Source organism: Lathamus discolor, chromosome 2 (genome assembly GCF_037157495.1).
Source record: "Lathamus discolor isolate bLatDis1 chromosome 2, bLatDis1.hap1, whole genome shotgun sequence".
In the NCBI taxonomy this organism is placed as follows: domain Eukaryota; kingdom Metazoa; phylum Chordata; class Aves; order Psittaciformes; family Psittacidae; genus Lathamus; species Lathamus discolor.
This window is the reverse complement of record NC_088885.1, coordinates 30,576,836-30,597,077: the sequence shown is the minus strand read 5'-3', so window position 1 is coordinate 30,597,077 and position 20,242 is coordinate 30,576,836. Positions and strand designations below refer to the sequence as shown.

The 20,242-nt window shown below is 36.9% G+C and overlaps 1 protein-coding gene across 11 annotated transcripts in view; it reads right to left on the bottom strand.

Moving 5' to 3' along the window:
- The window catches only part of HDAC9 (histone deacetylase 9), a 457,613-nt gene that overhangs the window by 178,703 nt on the left and 258,668 nt on the right, over positions 1-20,242 (bottom strand). For 10 of the 11 annotated variants that reach the window (XM_065666277.1, XM_065666281.1, XM_065666273.1 and 7 more), the window contains 5 exons: positions 19,157-19,272; positions 13,372-13,494; positions 10,795-11,005; positions 10,180-10,397; positions 586-3,155 (listed from right to left, as the gene is read on the bottom strand). In XM_065666277.1, coding sequence (XP_065522349.1) covers positions 2,835-3,155; positions 10,180-10,397; positions 10,795-11,005; positions 13,372-13,494; positions 19,157-19,272 — 989 coding nt within the window. In that variant the 3' untranslated portion in view covers positions 586-2,834. Of the gene's footprint in view, positions 1-585; positions 3,156-10,179; positions 10,398-10,794; positions 11,006-13,371; positions 13,495-19,156; positions 19,273-20,242 lie in introns of those variants that run through there. The other variant, XM_065666283.1, reaches the window with a different exon arrangement.

Here is a 20,242-nt window from a genome sequence, read left to right as displayed (position 1 = left end):
GGAAGGGTTAGGTGTTACTCTAAAGGTGGACTTTAAAGGTGGTATTCTAAAGTAGGACTTCACTGCCTCACGCAGTTGCTTTAACGTCTGAATTTAAGGATTTCCTCCTCCCCAGTGTATTTACATGTGGACTCTAGTTTTGCAAAGGTCTTGAGGAATATCAGAGGTCAGTATAAGCTCAGCTTCAGATCAGCATGTTTTGGGTTCCAGGCAAGTTGGAAAAATAATGAAAATTATTTCAGTTCATCTAAATTTTGGATAATTAGGAGCTAAGAAATTGGAATTCACCTTTACCTTTCCTGTATGGGGATATATGATCACATGTTCAAGACAGATGCCATGATGGGAAAATGAACATGCATCAGTACTGCTCCACATTCACTAAAACTTATGATGGCTGATGCAGGATAAAACAAGAGACCAAAAAAAAGACTTTGTGTAATTATTGTAAGAATAGAGTAATTAAAACCTTGCTCCTGAAAGCTTGAATTGTTTCAACAATGTGTAGTGAACATATTTGGTTATACGAAGCAAAAGCACAACTAAGTTATCAACTTTACACAAAGTCAGATATCTGAAAGGTGATCTTTTAAAAAAAAACTTTATTTGAGAAAGGAAGAGACTTATATCAGAAGGCGAAAAAAGGGAACATACAAACAGAATATATTTACAACACAAAACAAGAGATCACCTCTAAGGGTGTAAATTATAATAAATACAGTAGATTTAAAATGTAAGAGACAATAATCAATTAGAAATGTGGTTGTTTAAACCCAGTTTTCCTTTTCACTGGTTCTAGGTTTTAAATTTCATCCAAATTTGAAAGATTCTGAAATTAAAGTCCACTAATGTATTGGGGTTTCTCACCTGAATGACACTATAAAAATATCTTGTCTTTTGTGAATATATGTCTTTGAACTGATATTGTACAAAACTCTTCTCATTTGCAAGTTTCTCCCCAAATAAAATGTATTTTAAAAGATGCACTATCCCATTTTGATGAGGCTGAAGTTAGTCAGATTTCAAAGACAATTAAAATTTTACAGAATGGGAAAACCATTTAATTTTACTCCTCCATTACTTTTTGAATGTGAATGTGATTTTTTCCATCCAAGATAAAGAAAGACTTCTTTTTAAATATGAAGCACACATAAATATCACCTGTGTTTTTTCTCAATTAATAAATCTCTTCTGTCTAAGGAGGCCTTTCATACTAACAGTAACTATTTAGACATTTGTTTGGAGACCTTCTAGGAAAAAGTATAATGTAACTTTAGAAGCTGCAACATCTTATAAGAGATTTAATAGTATTACAGCATAATGTAAACAACACATGCTAATAACATATTTTTGAACAATTTCTACATTTGGCAAAACAGCTATCTTTCTTGAAACAGGATACTGCACCTTAAAATACCTCAGCTTTAGAAATATAAATATTTTTAATAGAAAAAAAACCCTGACAAGGATTCCAGGTCAGTTTGGGATTACCCATATTAAAGGGGATCTTAATACAACGAATCTTTAACTAGCTTAACAAAAGTAAACCTATAAAACAAGGTAAACATATCAAAAGGGAATATGAAGGAAATGTTTCACTGGAAAGCTTCCTTAACAATTTCCCTACTCGCTTTGTTATTTTCTTTGACAATAAATCAATTCATAGAGTGCCTTTAAAAACAGAGGGAGCACTGCCCCGTCCCCCCCCCCAGCCCCGCATTCCTCAGCACATGAATCACTTGGGCTTCCTGTTTCCATAAGGCATTTCCTGCCCCCCCCTTCCAAAATCACTTTTTTGCAGAACAGCGGGACCTGACAAAGTATCGACTTAAATAAACAGGGCCTTCCACTGCATTCAGCCTAGCCCGGCCTGAGCTGATGGCAATGGAAAGGGATGCCAGCGCGCTGCCTGCACACATGCACTGCGCCTTTCAGTTCACCAACAAGCTGAAGTCTCCTTTTGCCGAGTTGGCAATTTATGCACAGTTGTTACTTTGTTATTTGTCTATGAGACCTAGCAGTAAAGGTTATGCCATATTGTATGATTAGTCTTTATTTAAAGTAACAAGTGATCAGGTATCAGTTGATTATGGTAACAGTTCTGTGCTTTTCCTGCAATATCCTAATAACTGATTGCAACCTAAAATGCTGCCTTTTGCTTCTTGCCAGTACTTGCATCTGCTGCATTTAAAACTGTCTCTGTGGACGGCATCATCAAATAAGACAGAATGAAAAATTAACTAAGCAGTGCAAAAAAAGAAAACAATGCAATTTTAAACAGTGCCTTGCCTGCCTCTTTAAATCCACCTTATAAATTGCATCCATCTTTTCTCTAATTTAAACTTTACACACCAGCCTGGGACCACTGATATAGTCAATACATGTCTACTGGGGACAAAGTACCCTAAGGTTAACAGTGTTCAAGACTACAGTATGATACAGTATATACAGACAGCTGAAAGCAAAAGTCAGAGGATTTAAAATCAGAAAAGGAGAATGTTTCATCAATCAGGACTGGAAACTAATTCCAGCAATTGCTGATCTCAACAAGCTAGGTGATACGAGTTCTCTCTCACTAGAAATAAGCAATGTAATGTAATAAAAAGTCTGGGCTAATACAAAGTCTATCAGCTATTATGCAAAGATTTATATAAAGTGACTGCAACAGGTATTTTCTCAATTAGTGGCCATAAGGATGAGATTCACTATGTTTTCAAGTGTGCATACAACACTTCCGCCTTTGTTAGATTATTTGAACAGTAAATCAGGATTTGCTAGATCGGTGAATCAAACCACAAAACCACTTACCAAAGCCTAGAAAATGCATGTGATGCTCAGATAATAACTTTAATTACAAATCCTGGAGCTAAATCTTTGCCTATTACCTGTTGCATAAAAGCAGCTTGCTCCCCAGATTCCATTTGCTGGGTCTGAACATCCTCATCACTGTCCGGTGGCTCCTCTTTGACTTTCACAGCCCCCACCTGCTGTCCTATTCTGTTATCCACACCAGCACTGCTGCTCTCAGCCCTAATGCTGGCACCACCGTCAGGAGCTCGCTCTTCCTGCATCGAGTGATCTCCATGAAGCTCTTCTTCAGCTTCCTCCAGGTGACTGCCAGGTTGCTTCAGCTGCTCAATGGACTTAGAGAGCATCTGGAAAGAGAATGGGAGAACAGTTACTGAATCCTTTCACTGATGCCAAACACGAAGAAATACTATATTTGAACTGACAAAATTGAATCCGCAGCACGCCTATGTAGCTATGAATTGCTAAAGTAATAATGTGCAGGTCAAAACAGAACCAAAGTTCTTAAGCAAAAGGTCACTTCTTACTCGGCAGTAGAAAATACCATGTATGTAGAGAGTGCTATATGGAAACACTACACTAAAAATAAGGCAGAAGAATGAAAACAATACACATCTCTTACACTGTTACAGCTGGTAATGAGAAATTTGGCTCCTTTAATACTCTGAACATAAATGTAAAACTTTACGTAACTATATTACAGTTCATTTCTACAACACAAAATAATAACAGAACTCCTAAGTCCTAAAAAAAATCAGTAATATAGTTAATATTTTGTTATAAGCGAATTAGGAAATGTTCACGTAAGCGTGTCTATCAATCAAAGCAAGGTGGCACTGAAAGGCAACAAAGGAGCGGTGACAAAGAGCTGGTGCCAGTCCTTCTCCTGTGGCACAAAGATACCACGTGCAGATCTGTCTGTGACTGGAGAGACTACAGCTTTTGTCATGCATGGTACAGGTATCTCATTTTAAGCAAAATGATACAACATAGCTACCCAGACAATATTGGTTTTGCACCACTAACTTCTATTGTAAAGCCCTGCTGAGGTGCCAGATATGAGTGTTGCAATCAAGTACAGATTATGTTTTACTATTTAAGATTCAGCAAATACATTCCAAACCAGTCCAGATGTAGTCCTCAAAACACAAACTGAAAAAAACCCCACTCTATTGAAAGAGATACAAATTAGAGATGTGAGCAAGCATCTGTGGGGTCAAGTGAGTAATTCCCATTCATTCAACTGACCACTTGATTTCAAGCAAATACTGATCTGTATCTCCAAGGTCAAATATACTGAGAAAAGGAAAAAAAAACCCAACTTTTACCATTACTTACTAGCAAAGTTAAGACACATACTTAGCTCATTACTGCTCTCCCTTCTTTTATGCTTTTTCACTTTTATGTCCTGTCCTCTCATATGATGGAGAATGACAAACATAAGTGGATGGCATGGTGGAAGGGACAGACCCCAAACCTGAAAACCACTGCTGCTGCTCAGTCTACTAAGCCACAGCTGAATGCTTTCCCTGTATCACTACCAACCATGCTTTCCTATTTGTTAAAGTGTTTTTTAAAGGCAGCTTGGCCCCATCTTATTCCAGTAATTACATCAGTAGCATTACCAAGAAACTGGTTAGTTCTTCTAAGTCGGAAACATCTGATTTTATATTATATCTCCTAGTAGTAGTATGGAAAATTACATATTTGGAGTTTAGAGTCAGTATTTCTATATTATCTCTGTAGCTAAAGCTGGATTCCATAGCAGAAAATGAGTCTCACATGAAACACTGCTCAAGTCCTTTCACTGTGCAGCTGAATACTTTTGCTTACATTTAATGCTTAAATTTTTAAATCCGCACTTACCACTTTTTTCCGGAATTTATCTGTAGGTACATGCTGGACTCTCCTTATGTTAATGCATATTTTTCGTTTTGGAAAACTGATTGATTAACCTGAGTTTTACTAAGTCTACATATAAAACCCCCGCCTTTTTTTTCACTAATAAATTAGAGTTGTACAGACTGGTCTCTTTAACCAGTACACTTTATTGTTTTCGCTATTCCAATGAAAGGAGTCACTTAGAAAAATGGCTTCATGCTAATGTAACCTATATATTTTATTTTCTTTTATTTTCAGGAAATTAAACTGTTAGGGATATGCATGAGCCAAAGTAAATAGTGGCAGCAGGAGAGGAAGCATTTACAGACATCAGCTCCATTGTATAACTACAAGAGTCCAACCAAACACAATCTAACCTGTTTGCTTGTACAGAAAAGTGGAAGACTAAATAACCTGGAGATTGCAACAAATCATTACACAGATCCTTCAGTTACAGCCCCTGCCTTTGTTTCTCCTTTGTAATGATAAGCTCTTGTAAAATACAATATTTTAAGTAAAACATTTTTACAAAGACACATAGCACAAAATCCCGCAACAACAACCCCTACATTTCTTTCTTTAATTAATCCTTCATTTTAAATACATGGTGGCTGTTTCTAAAACTCCTGTACGTACATACGAAACACTTTTTCTCCTTCTCTCCTATGGCTATCTCATATTACATTGACCAATTATGTACATTAGCTGTACTGAAACAACCTGGCATCTACTTACTGTTGTCTCTGTTACTCATGTAGTACAATGTTTCTAAGGAATGTATTTATCTTTCAAAATAATTCTTCTGCATTATGGCTTAAGCAATAGTTCTCAGCAAAGGAGAAAAGGCTTTGGGCATTTTTCAGTTCCACAGTCAGCTGTTGCTATAGTTTTGTCCAAATAATTGCCTGCTATAAGCAGTATTTGGAGAGATGTGCTATCTCTCACCTTCAGAAGGTGATAGTCAGATGTGTAAGCTGGAAAACTAAAACCTCAGTTGTAACATGTTTAATGAAGCTATATTAATTTACTCCAGCTGAATCTGATCCAGTCGTCTGTATTTCATTAAGTATTATTCAGAGAAACGAATTATTAATCTGGCGTTAACTATATCTTTACAATATTATTATTGACAACAAATAATCTTACTTTTTCCATCAGTACATCAACAGAACCTTACATATTATTTTTCATTTTTTATTAACAGATATTGGTCAATTATGATCACCATGAAAAGCACTAATGAATTTTCTCTTCCTAGATATTTTTATATATTTATAAATGTGCTTTAAACCAACTGACAGCCCAAAATGAAAACTGTAATTCAGGCACTCCTTATGTAAGCTCTAATATTATCTATACTGCTCCCATAATTTAGTGTATCCTACCAACTGCCCCATTATTTTAACCTTTACTACTTCAATAGAGAGGAGGATTTTACCGTTAAAAACAAATTGCCAAAATGCTATGAATAGATTATTTTAAGAACATATGTTGGGTTCCTACACTGAGCAAATAAAATCTTGGTCGAGTAAAGACAGTGCTACTTTAGCTTCAGCGCAGGCAGGCCTTTATTCATCATACGTTACAAAAAATGACCTTAAAAGACAGAGGGGTTTGTTCACTTACTCTTAACATTATGATGTCTGAGATCTTGAACACAGACATATGCTAAGGGCTTTGCAATTATATTATTTACATCAAAATTACCTTTTTTTTCTGCAAGTGGCAGGGGCAAGGGTTTCTAGATACACAAATAACATCAAGAACTTAAGGTTTTTATTGTACTAGTGGTTTTTTGCTACCTGACTGCAATAATTTTAACCAGAGGGTTCAGACTTTGGACTCCCTTTATTGAGTAAAATGAAGATCTGCAATGGTGATCAAAGGGCCTTATAAGGAAATAAGCTGTCATTTGGACAGAAGTATATTAAAGCTGACAACGGCAAAGCTGATCTTCCCTAAGACAAGCGGAGTTCAAGTTACTTCACATTCATTAATATTTTTTCCCCAGAAAGCTGGAATGAGGGTTTCTACCCACTTTTGGATGGGATGTGAATATTTGCAGAATGTTTTGAGAAGGTCAGCATACTAGATCCCGCAGGTATAAATGCCAAACTTCAGTGGAGAGGTGTACCGTTTCCCACATCAAAAGCCTGGCATCTGACAGCTGACCAGAAATAATCCATAGGGGATCTTTTCTTTGTTATTAAGGACAGAGGCACACCTCTTGGAAATTAGTTGTTTCTTTTCAGAATGGAAATAATCCAGGGGAATTCTTTACCTCTGACCTATGTTAGATTTTGCTTGTTATCACCCTCACAGCAGCACTGTCTTGCTGCTGAAATGTATTATTTTCTTAAAGAAAAGAAATGGTTTTTTAATACAAGAGAAATACAAGACCAATGGGGTGGAGAGAAACTTGGTCTCTTCCTCTTTCTGTTGTTACAGAAAGATACACCTATACGTCTGCCCAAATGATCTGACCAAGAACACTTTTCAGGGAGTGCTGGTGCATGCCATATCATCTTATTTCAGGGCAAACATTCAAATACTGGGTTCAGCTGAACTATATTAAAGTCTTAATTACTTGAAGTCGTAAACATAAGGAAAAAAGGAAAGAGAAATTGAAAAGAAAAAGAAGATACTAACTTGTTCTAAGCTCTTGATCAATTGGCATTTCATAGTCTTGTCAGCTTAAAATGGTTGTAGTATTTCACACAAAAACTTTTAAAAGAATATTTGAGTATGCCTTATTAAAAAAAACCCCACCTATATTTTTCATGATTGAAAAGGAGGGAATTACACCTCTGTGCAGATTTCATTATATAGCCTAATAACAGAAGAGTAGGAGACAGATGAACAGAAAATGCAAGTGTATATATTTACTTGATAAATGCCCAAACTTGTCCTAAGAAATTAGAAGACACTGGGTTGCTTTGCTACATGGTCTAGAATATCTACTGTTTTAAGGTTCAAGTAACTCTGCTTTGCAGAGTTAAGTTCGATTGTAAAGCCGTGCAAATTATATAATGAACAAATAACTTCAACTGTGAATAGAGGGTAGTTTTAAGATAGAACAAGGTATATTCCACCATGCTGCAGGACTTCATAAATCTTATGTAGGCACAGGTGTTCAATCTGAACTTTTAAGTTAAAGAGTTAAAGAATATGCCTTCAAATTTAGTACTTAAAAGCTACTCCATGATTTGATCTTTTCTCACTCTCTGGTCTATGGGCTACCCTTAAATTCCAGGTTTTAAAAATCAGGTTTCCTTTTATGTATGTAATAAAGTCCCCTGGCTTTCTGTATGCTTGCAGAGGACAGATACATAATTACAGCACTGTAATTTTTCAGTGCTATTCATCAGAACGGTTCTTCTGAGAAAGGTGCCGTAGAATAAACTAAATGCTGCGAACTGTGAAGCCTGATAAACCACCCTCATCCTCTGATAACCCACTGCTTGTGTGGCTGCACCATGATCCTATTCTTCTTTAGGTGTTTGCTTCTCTGATGAGTTGCTGTGCCCCTGGTGAAGGCTAGCTGCTCTGGGAGCAGGGATAAAGGAGAGTAAGAAGCTACTAAGCATAAATTTAAATTTCTACTATCTGCATACGTGTATAGCCTATACTGCAAAGAATAAAAATTTGTTCACTAAGTTTTACAAGAAGGAATTGTTTTATCTCTTTATTACATATAACGATGTGAAACTGGAAGCGTATTTCAAGTATGAGAGGGAGTTATGCCTAACATACATTTTCATTACACTTTAACTGAGGGGAAAAAAAAAAAATTACTGAAACAAGCATAATCCCAAACCAACTGCAGCCCTTTTACTTCCTTGGCCAGGCTATCTCTTGTGAGGTGCAATGCATTCCTAGTCCTGTGTGACTAGGAATATGTTTATGTGACTCAAGTTTAATTTTGACATTCAGGGCAAATGTACCTATATGGCAAAGCAAGTATCTCCAAATGCTTTAGTAGAATTTGTGTCAAAAAAGCATACTGTCTAGCGAAAACATGTCAGTGGGGTTCTCTGCTTTGTGAGGAATGCATAAACTGATTGGTTTGTAGCAAATACACACAAACAGCACAAAGACTGGGATTTACTTTACTGGTAAAAATTCTTTTCTCTTCAGACAATTGAGGGCAGGTGAAATATTTTCAAAACCTGAGGCTATGAGATATACATATGCCATCTTGATTAAACATATGGAATGCATACTCAAAGAAAAGCCAACTGGAGTCCTAGTTGAGTAATCAAAACACCCAAGCTGAGAGGGGTTAACATGCAAGGATCAGCTCTGAACTTTGAAGTTTTCTGGTCTTCATTTTTCCTAATTAAGACAAGATTTAATAATCAAACCACTGTACAAACTATGTACTTAAACTCTAGGTTTGTTTCTAATTTTGTTGGGAATTCTTACTAGATTCCAAAGAATCAGTACCCCCTGGGAAGTTCACCCAGTAAGGTGGACTGATTTTTTTTTCTTTCTTTTTTCTTAGGTACTAGGGCTGAACGCTGCTTTTAATCTTTTCTTTTTTTGCCATTGCCTCTTATATATAGTTATTATGTAACCCTCAAATAAAAGAAGACAACTGAAGATGACTGATTAATATCTCTGAATTACAAGTGGAGCTCCAGCAAATAACTTTTGGAAAGCTATGTAGTAAGTGCAGAAAAACATTCTCTAGATGAAAGCATTTAATTAGTTGCGGATTTTCATTTTAGAGCAGGGAACAGCGTCACATTTGTTGTAGAAGCATTAGCTTCTCATAAAGCTATTTAGATTCTGCTGCTCTTTTTTTATTAATGCATGGTCCCTTTTATTCTCCCCCCTCCCTCCCCATAATAAGGTGTTAGCCTGCAGGGAAAGATGGGCACAAATTAACTCTGTATCAGATGTTAACAATAGCACATTCTTCTCTTTCGCCTTATATGGGAAATTTATAGCACCATACAGATAACCAACTTTCACATTACTAATTGACTTACAGAGAAAAAGTTGGTTTGATAAAAGATGATAAAAAAGATAAATTTAATCAGCTGGTTGTGTTTAGATGAGTTATATACTTACTGCACATAATAGTCCACAATGAGGAAGCTTAAAATACAATTCAAAGGCAGCTGAAAGGAATAATTGCTGAAACTCAAAAGTGCACATAAAAAAGTTGGATAGAAATTTAGTAATCTTTAAGGCATCACTTACCATTCAACAGGAAACCACCTGTAATTTAAACCTATAAGATACTCGGAACACTATTTTGTTTAACTGTATTCTTGCTGATGTCAAGAATGAAAATTACCTTTGTAGCATATTTCAGAAGTTGAAAACGAAGATCTATACAAACGTATATATCAATTGTTCATAAACAAGATAACTATGCAAGAACCTGTCTACTGTCCACAACCACATGGCACCAACACCTAAACTCCCTTATAAGTTTTCAGCCTTTACATTCACTGGAAATTCCTTACTCTGGGGACTCACCTTATTCATGTGGATCTGCTGCTGGTACTGTTTCTGCTTCTCCAAAAATTGCTGATGTTGCTGCTGGATAACCAGCTGGGCCAAAGTACTCTGAGGAAGAGGGGCTGACTGGGTTCGATTCAGTGGCCTGTGACGAGGCAGTCTGTGGGCAGCTCGTATGCCAGGTGAGACTCTCTCCTTTGCTGCTAAAGGAGACTGTGGATGAAGAGGAACTGCTCCTGCAAAATAGGGACATTTCACTCCAATGTGAAAAACATAGTTCTAATAGGAGAGAGCTTTCAGTGAGAAGAGGGGTGTATATTGCAGAACTTAGCATCAGCACTGATGCAGTGGGATGTGTACCACGTGCCTCACCATGCTGGGAAGTTCAGCAGCTACAAAAGAATGTGATGAAGTAATCATTTTCTTTTTCCTGTGATCACTCAATTCTTTCAGGCTAACAGACTGCAGTAGAATCACTACGGGGGAAAGCAAAGAGGTTGCCCTTTTTTCTCCCACCCTTCCACTTTTCCCAATGGTTAGGATGTATAATATCTGTATTATAACATCTAATGTGAATACAAATGTCATTAAAAACATCTTAGATTATTATTGTGTTGAAGCCTTGATCATTACCAGTCACAAGAAGTTTTTGCTGTCTCATTTGTTCTTTCAGTAACAGATGCTGCAAGAGAGCCTGGTGGCTGCTATTTGGCTTTCCCTCCAAAGCAACATGAGGATGAGTTGAGGATGGAGGAATGCTCCCCCCATACTGTCCAGCCAAGGCCACTCCTTGTCTGAGTGACTGGGTCTCCCCCTTCTGCTTTTCTTTGAATGATGATGAAGCCTGTCAAAGAACAAGGGCACTGGTAACTGCTATTCATAGACCTGGCCATGTTTATCTCTGCTTGATTAGATGGTCTTATGTCATACTTTATGAATATATACAGAGGAAAAGGTTAACATCCCTATCTTACACTGCGACTTTGAGATGAAAAGGGAGGAAGAACATGCAAGTTAAATGCAACACTGAGAAACTGGGCAATGAAACCACTTGGAAAAAATCAGTAGTAAAAGCCAAAGCATAAGGTACTACTAGTTAGAACATTATTAATGAAAAGACAGGACCTATCCTTAAAATTCCTGAAGACCTTCCCAAAGCCTCCTGCACAGGAAAATAGGGAATCAGAGGAAACAGTTTCCATTGAGTCTGGATGAGGCAAAGCTTGTTTTTCCACATAACTTTCCATCAGACAGCAAGCCAATTAGCAAAACAAAATAATTACCTGTAGTAGTGGGAAGCTATTACTTTTCCTGGAGCAATCCCTGACTCCCTGAAGTTTTACCCTTTGCAAAGTAAATTTGTAGAGTTAAACTCTCATCTACAGAACCATCAAGAGCTGTTGCATGTGTGTGGCATTTTGAAGTGCCCTTATAAATCCAATATAAAAGTTATTGGATTTAAAGCTTTTGGAAGTTTTGGCCCTTCAGCATTGCAAATGTACTTTGTATTTCTTTGTTCTTTGTCTAGTTAAAAAAAAATCTTAAAAAAGCAGCTAATGCAGAATAACAATCTTTACAGCAAGAATAATGACCTAACAGATATAAGTATGTTGTGGGTTGCAGATAACCACCTATGGTATGTTACGGTAAAACCAGTATCTCTGACAATCTAAATTCCACAAATTCTAATAAGGCAAACCAAGCTTTTCACTAATATTTTTTGGGTGCATGCTTACTTCACACTCTGCTATCACCCTTCCCTGAAAAACAAACACCAAAGTAAACTTTACATTCAAATTGCAACTGCTTATTCTGGTAACAGAAATAAACATTACTTGCATAAATCAACTCCTTTGTTTTTCCTAATGCCAAAAGTAATATTTGGTGCTAGCTGGCCACATCAAAAGCTCACATGATTTGAGTGAGCATATTAAACATATTTTCATTTCAATTTTAATGTCATAAAATTACTTTGAAGCTAGTTCTACTTTTTGTGAAATAGCTAAGAAATTTTTGATGATATTGTCTGGAAAAGTAAACACTACTTTTCATGGTCAGTTCAGTTTTTCCATCCCTTAAAAACAATAATTTGCTTATAAAAATCTTATGAAAGGCTTCTAGAGAACTGATTTAAAGCTTATGCAACTTTCTTTGCAAAGTTCTATATCTGATGCTAGAATATGGGACTGCAGCAATATATTACTGGTGAGAACAGTAAATGTACTGAAAAAGCCATAAAATAACATGAAACTTTAACTTGAAACTACATTCAGCAGAGAAATTAAGTAGCACTTGCTATAAACCACAGTGGACTGTATAGATTTAATTTTTTTTGCACCATGGAAAGCTGTACTTACAGCCCTCATATTTTTATAGAAGTTACCAATTTACTTTCTACAAAATTTAACTGGCTAAAATTTCTTCAGAATTTATACTCCATTCCATAGAACAACCATATAACTTCTATAAATATTTTACCATTTTTGCTAGAAATCAGAAAATGGAAGTTTCAACCAGAGGCAAAAATTTTCACATATTCCTCTGAGCCTCAGATTTCACGTATAGCTTACTGTAACTTGGTCTAGATCTTAAGATCCTCATCCATCAGCATGGATATCCATACATACCATGTCTGTGTTTTCATACATATCACATTAAATTGCTGCAGACTGAACAAAGGGCACATGACAGAACTTGTTATTAAAATACTAAGTGTCATTCACATATCACTGATTTTATTTATCTGACTGATGGCACACAACTCAAATAACAAACTTAGCTTCAGGAATATTAGATTCCTCCCCTACTATGCTCCATCCCACATGAGATTGCTACTGGAATCTCATAAAAAGTTACAGGTGCTGTACTGTAGCAGGTAGGGGTGATCATATAATTTGAACTTTTATAGTAAATGATCTCATATACTTCTCACCATGTCTGAAATCTGTTATCTGATTTGCAGCCATAAATGCAACGCATGTGGCCTGAACTTAGATAAGCTCACTGGCACTTATTTAATGATTAAGAATTACTACTGCTTTCAAGATGTGCCCTTAAATGTTCAGACATTGTGCAATGCAAAGAGAAGTTTGGTTCCTACTGTGAATTGCTTACGTTCCAAAATGCTAAAATAAAAAAAAAATGAGAATAGTCAGAAAGCAGGTTTTCTGGAAGCAAAAATGGACACAAGGCTTGAGGCTGGTCACTTACACTGATTTGAGGTTGCACTGCTGGAAGTCCCAAGGTAATGTTGGGCAAAGAAGGGGATGTGTACAAACTCAGCAAGCTCACTGATTCATCCTGTATCAAAAGCCGTTGCTGTGAAACCAGATGCTGGAATAAAGTGGAAAAACAACTGAAGTATCATCTCCAACTTTTTTTATCTTGGTTATTTCACCCTTGTTATTCTGCTACATTGAAAGCCAGTTATGTATCACGCATTGGTTTGCATCTCAGTGGGGTGCCAGATAAGGAAAAGTATCCCTGCGAAAAGGCTGTTGATATTTCTTTTCTTAAAAAAGTAACTGATATAGTCATGGGTTATTCCTTGGTTAGTAAATCAAGTTTCCATGCAACAAATGAAATCTTGGAGATTCCTAGACCTTCTATTCTCATCAGCATCTCATCAGCTAAACAGAGGTTCTTCTCATCACCTGCATTTTCACTACTAAAATCTCAGTGGGAATTTAGCCAATGAATTAAGAAGCTTATCTAGCAGAATGAAAGGTGTCACATATGTGCATGTATTATAACTTTACTTTACTGTGGTCATTATAAACTTTGTTGTAAGGTATGAAATGTTTCTACCTAATCCATGTATTTTCTTACACAGACTACTATATGGGGAAGTTTCTGGCACAACATTTGCATCCATTGACATGGGAATTTGGGGTAGAAAGTGAGGCAGATTGCCACATCTACCATTTAAAAAATGTACTGTTTCCCTCTTTCTCTATGCATGCATACAAAACCAGCATACTACCATTCTCCGATGGTGGGATACCCCTCATAGCCTTCCTAATTCCCTCCAAATTAAAATGTTTAACACTTCTTTTAAAACCTTGTGATATAATTTTCAAGGACATGGAATTGCTGATGTATTTTTAATTACTGTCAAGTAAAACCAGACATTCTACAAAGATCACCCTCTGTCTTTCCATTCTATATTCATTGGGAAGAAACATAAAAAGTTACATTACCACAACAGGAATCTTTTTGAAGCCTTTGCCTTTCTGCTTGAACAGTCATGTTTTTCAACATGTGGTCTAGTATAGTTGCTTGAATTACATTTTCTGTTTAACTCTTGCTTCCCTCCCAGAACTTTAACACAATAAGAGCTACAAAGGTCTTATTAGACTTAGGAACTCTGGCATGATATGGTCCCCAAGGGAACAACATCCTTGAAAAAGAATACCCTGTGTAACAGTATGACACAGTGACTGCTTTCTTCCCAAACAAAAAGCATATGGGACTCCAATAATAGACCACCTCCAAGAGGGATACTGCACACTCGGGCTTTGACTAAAGTAAATATAATAACTTGTCAAGCATGTTGTGGGGAGCTGTAGATTTTCCCCTGGACAAACCTGCAATATCAATTAACTCTGTAAAATACTCTGTGCTTAATACAATGCAACTTCAGACCATCAATGAAAAGTGGTTAAGCACAAAAACACAGGATGTTATTCCAAAACATAACCTTCCTCATACAGTTTGTTTGGAGATACGACCTATCACTGAGACAATAACAGTAGAAGTCTATTTCTGTAATTTTCTTTTGGTACCTAGGGAATGTCAAAAGCACATGAAACAAAGAAGCTTCACTTGTATATTACATTAATTCCTGGCTAACAGTATCTTGCCTTGATAACATCCCCCTTTGACCATGAATAAAATCACATCAAGACTATGGAGATATTATTGAGGGAGACTATAAAGATTTAACTGCAAAAGGACACTGCAGAAGCTCATATGTCTCCAAGAATATGATCAAATTTGTAGCAACTGCAGCATCTATAAAAAGCCACTTCAAAATGCATGTTTCCTTTTTGGTTTTCAGTATGTCACTATTACCTTGTAAGATCTGAATTAACAAACATTGTAACAGTGACAGGGTGTATAGCAGGAAAACACATTCCCACATTAAGGTCAGGCACAATTGTTTAATCAGGCAGAATCATGGGAGTTTAATGTTGAAAACAGGAGTTTATTAGTAAGAACAGTCATTTTCACTTTGGTAACTATTAAAAAAATATTTTCAGGCAATATTAGCCTAAGCATAAGTTAAACCTCATCTCTCAAAATAAACTCGGTAGCCCACCTGTATAAATCAGGGTCCTGCATATGCTGAGGCAGAGCTGCTTAACCCCAGCAGGCGCTTCTCTTTTTACACACTTGCGAGTATCTTGAAAAGGTGGCAAAAGGTGGAGTTGCCAGCAGTGTCATTTGGCAACACAATGGCTGAGCTATGGCCCTCATCCTACGTGCAGACTTGATTGTTTGGACTGGCACCTAAATCACCCCAAAGAGCAACTCACCCTACTTGCTCCCCTATATGCTCACTCACTGCGTACGTGGATCCTGCTTCCTGACCCTTAAAATAGTCTGTCAACAGTTACCCTTTTCTTAACATAGAGTACAATAACTAAATATAGCAGTGCATTATGATCGGTTATTGTACCTCTGTTGTGACATACTGGGACCTTCTGAGAAGCAGGAACACCTACATCAGGTGTGTATGTTTATATGCACATTTATACATTAGAAGGGGAAGAGGAAATGTCTTTCATACTTCTCAATTATGGAGCGACAGTAAGGTTGTCACAGCTTTGAATGCTTACATTACACTCTTAATTCTTAAGTCTTTTGGGGTGTTGTGGGTTTTTACTTTAATTTAATGAGATTCTCTTCACATATACGCGAAGCAAACCTCAGCTGGTCAGAAACCTACACATTTTTTTCCACTGGCTACTTGCAAAGATCACTTGAAGGAGCTGAGTATTAGAAACATAGTGCTGTGGGGCTGCACAAATCAAGTATGTCTTTATCTGCCATGCATGTCATTTTTATCTCCTGTATAATCACGTGATATTCTAGGAAATGCTGCTCTCCAAACCACAACTGAAAAGAAAGAAAAATTATCTGAAGCCCACTTACACCAACTGGAAAATTTCCATTGCCTCCAATGGCTTTTGACCAGGCCATGACTGCTAAAATTAATCATTTCATGTGACTAAGGCAGGTTGTCCTTCTGAACTCCAGGGACATGCTGTGCCGGGGCTCAATCCTGCTTGCATTTCTCATGCACGTAAGGTTGAGCCCCATCACAGCAGGTGACCTCTAAGTGTACGGCATGCTACAAGAGACAAATAGCTACTGTGGTGAACCTTGATGATACTGGAGACAACTGGGCCTAATAAAAACAGCATTTTATTTATAAGGTGCAATTAAAATCTGAAGCTTAACTTTCAAGTTTCATATAATGAGACCAGTGTTTTAACAAATGGCACTGAAAGCACCATTAAGGGAACTGTGATAGTAAAAGATTATCTGCAAAAATGTAGCATTTGCAGTGCACCTTTGTTCATTCAAAAAAATGTAAATGTCTGCCCACCAGACTGTCTGCTCTGGAGGGTAAACCACTTAAAAGTCTCACTATTCAAATGGATATGGCAAAAATACTCCAAAAATCTGTTTCATTACTGATAATGCCCTAATTCTGTCCATGCACTAGAGCGTAATCATTTATGGTATTGACTCATGTTTTACTGGTAAATGGCCCTCTGTCATAGCAACCTGTTTTCCCCCAGCAAAATTGTTTTATTTGGTGCCATGAAAACCACAGCTATCCACCCACTCAGATATGAGCACAACACTTACTGCAAATGCCACAACAACAATTATGAAACAACAGCAAAGTGAGTCATGCAGGATTACAGCAAACCAAGTGATATTTTGGGTGATTTTGGAACACTTATCCTATTATTAGAAACTTCTATACTTGCTGTATCTGATGAAAAATTGATTAGATATATAGCCTTTCAGAGCTGGCAGCTAATGCTAAAACTAGGAAAGAGATATGTAAGAGTTTGGCTCCTGTTAAACTACCAAAGAAAATCCCCCTAAAATCAAAATGCACTGAAGCTGAGATTTATGGAAAAATGTTTCAGCCCACAGCATGACAGTATTAACAGTCAAGTAACCAGAGAGGTAAAGAAATCCCTCACTGGATTCAGAAATAGAACTCTGTAGTTTCAGCTTCTTAGCACACTTCCAGCAAGCTAAGTGACCAATGCCAGCAAGTAGAGCTCAACTTCTACAGGAACTTTTTAGGCTCATTTGAGTATCTGTGATTGCATGGTGGGACTGTAACTTCTGATGTCTAGCACAGTAATGGCAAATTACATGCAATGTAGTGTTCTACTAATAAACAGAATATAATGCTGATGGTTGCTACTACAACCTTTCCAAATCTCCCCAGATTGCCAGCCTGATCAGATTGTATGCATTTCTGATGGCGGTTCCACACTTTGGAAAAATGTCCAGAAACTGCAACATGCAAACTAACAAGCACTGTACATCAGTCTGAGATGTTATTCCCTTTGCATTTTGTAGTATCTTCAAGTCAATAAACAATCCAGTTGGACAAGATTTCCTGTTTAATAGAGCACTAACACCCACATATTGCAAATTTCTATCTAAAGCATTCCCAATACTAAAATATACCATTTAATTCCATTGAACTAGGATCCTATGTAATCCAAATGGTGGATCTTCCTCTGCATCATTTAAATTTCTTTGCAATCACATACAGGGGGCTAAGAGGCAAGACCACATGTTAGCCATCAATGCAATTTTTTTTCGTTTTTGGTTACGGGCCAGAGAGAGGCTACTAATCAGTTTGCAGAGGTCACCCACCTGCCCCCTGGATCATAGTTCACACACACAATTAATTCATTATGGGGAAAAGTCACTGCTGGAGGTTGAACTGCCCATTCCAGGTTTTTTTGAGGTGATGTCCTGCCACTGACCTGGAGAAAAACCTCTATTAGCTAAAACTCTATTAAATCACATTTTCTAATGCAATTTTACTAACATATATTGTATAAACCAATAATTACTAGAAAACTTTTCCACCAAAGCAGGAATTCCTGTAAATATATGAATATGGAATATTGTGGAATTTGATTCTCTCTTAGTTGTATTTACTGTCCCTTTACAATATTGCCAAGGAAAGCATTGACTTTGACATGTCATCTATGCTAAATGAGGTTTATCACAATTCATCACCATCTGCATTCCTGTTGTGATAGGCACATATGTATGAAACAGAATATGGAGTAGTTCAGATTCCTTCCATGTACAATCTTCACAAAAACAAGTATCCAAGACTCCTGGCATGTCAGTACTGGCCCTGATAAGGATACTGAGGTACAGTAAAATAAAAGGCAGATATGAAAAAGGATTTAAGTCACCTAACTCTGATACTGTAATTAAGCAAATCTACTTCAGAATCCACCTGAACCTGGGATCACCTTAACTTTTATGTGTTAGGGTCACCAACACCTAAACCACCTTTTTGCATGTGAAAGTTCATCATCAGTGTTCAACACTGTGAACCTCTTCAGGTTATCCTAAAAGACAATGTGCTGCAACAGATGCTTCCAATTTCCTTCCACAGCTCACTCTCCTTCTTCCAGTAGCATTGCTACTGCCTTTGTTTGCAATTTTCTTCCTGAATATCCTGAACATGCATCTCATATACGCCAACCTCCTGAACATGCATCTCATATATGCCAGCCTCTTGAGCATGCGTCTCATTTATGAAAATGTATCTTGTACACAACATAATCTGATGTCAGCCTGCAGTGTCCTGGTATCCCTGATAATTATGACTTATGCAATTACTCTGCTAGTGAGCATGATCAAACTGAAGTTTCAAATCTCTCCAGTCTAGAAACCTGAGAAATTATCTATACCAAATAAAGAGTCTTACCTCAGCTTGAATATTAGATGGCAAAATTGAGTTTTCATTTTCTGTTATACTGCTGGTGGGACCATTGCTCGGGGAACTAGGACCTGATCCAGGGGAGCTGCTACTGACTGAGGATTCTGAAAAGCAGATTAAGCATACCTGAATTTCACACTAGGAAAAGAACACTTGATTAATTGCATACTGTTAACAGCACAGGCTTGGAGTTTTTTGTCTCTTGAAAAGAATCTATTTACTTACGTTAAAGATTTCTAATTCATCTTCCATTTCTTTTTTCTTTTACAGAGCTAACAAGGAAAGATACTCTTGGTCTTTCCCCTTCTGATCTGTCTGATTCATAAAGAATTTAGTATTTATTTTTCCCCAAAAGATGGTATGGTACTCAGTATCAGGCAGAGATACAGGCATAGAACTTGTAATGAGTAAAAAGAACAGAAAGCATCTTCCTTTTAATTGCAAATAATCCTGCCTCTGTAAGAGATCACAACGATGGAGATAGCAGGCTTGCAAAGGTCATGATAACACATCATCAATTCAAGAGGCCTACTGCCATCCCCTTTCTTTTTAGAAAGTGGATGAGGCCATTGTGGACTAATCATTACATACGCAAGTAACAATGGCAAAATATATACCACTTTCACTACAACTTTGGCACAAATACAAAGGAATAGTTACAGCATACAAAAATCTTGAAATAGCATTTGAAAGGCTGTATGTTATCTTGATTTAAAATTTCCTGAGTTCAATCTAAGATAAAGGGGGAGATGATGATTTTGCTGTATGCTGTTGTATTGAGTCATTGTTATTGAGTCACTGATATTGATTAAATTTATGTAATGGAAACAGTTAACAAGGTTAAAGATGGAAGAGTGCAGCATTAGTAGAAGTAAGACTTTGAACAGAATAGCTTTCAAATTAAAGCATTTAAGAAGTTCAAATAATTAGTACCTAAATGTGGCAGTAAATATTCTATAGCTACTTCTTTGCTTCTTCACTCTTTCTGCCTCACTTTACACGCAAAAATATATCCCCACTGTGTCTGAAATTACTAGGAGATTTCCTAGCTGTTTCTTGGACCTGCTACTCTTT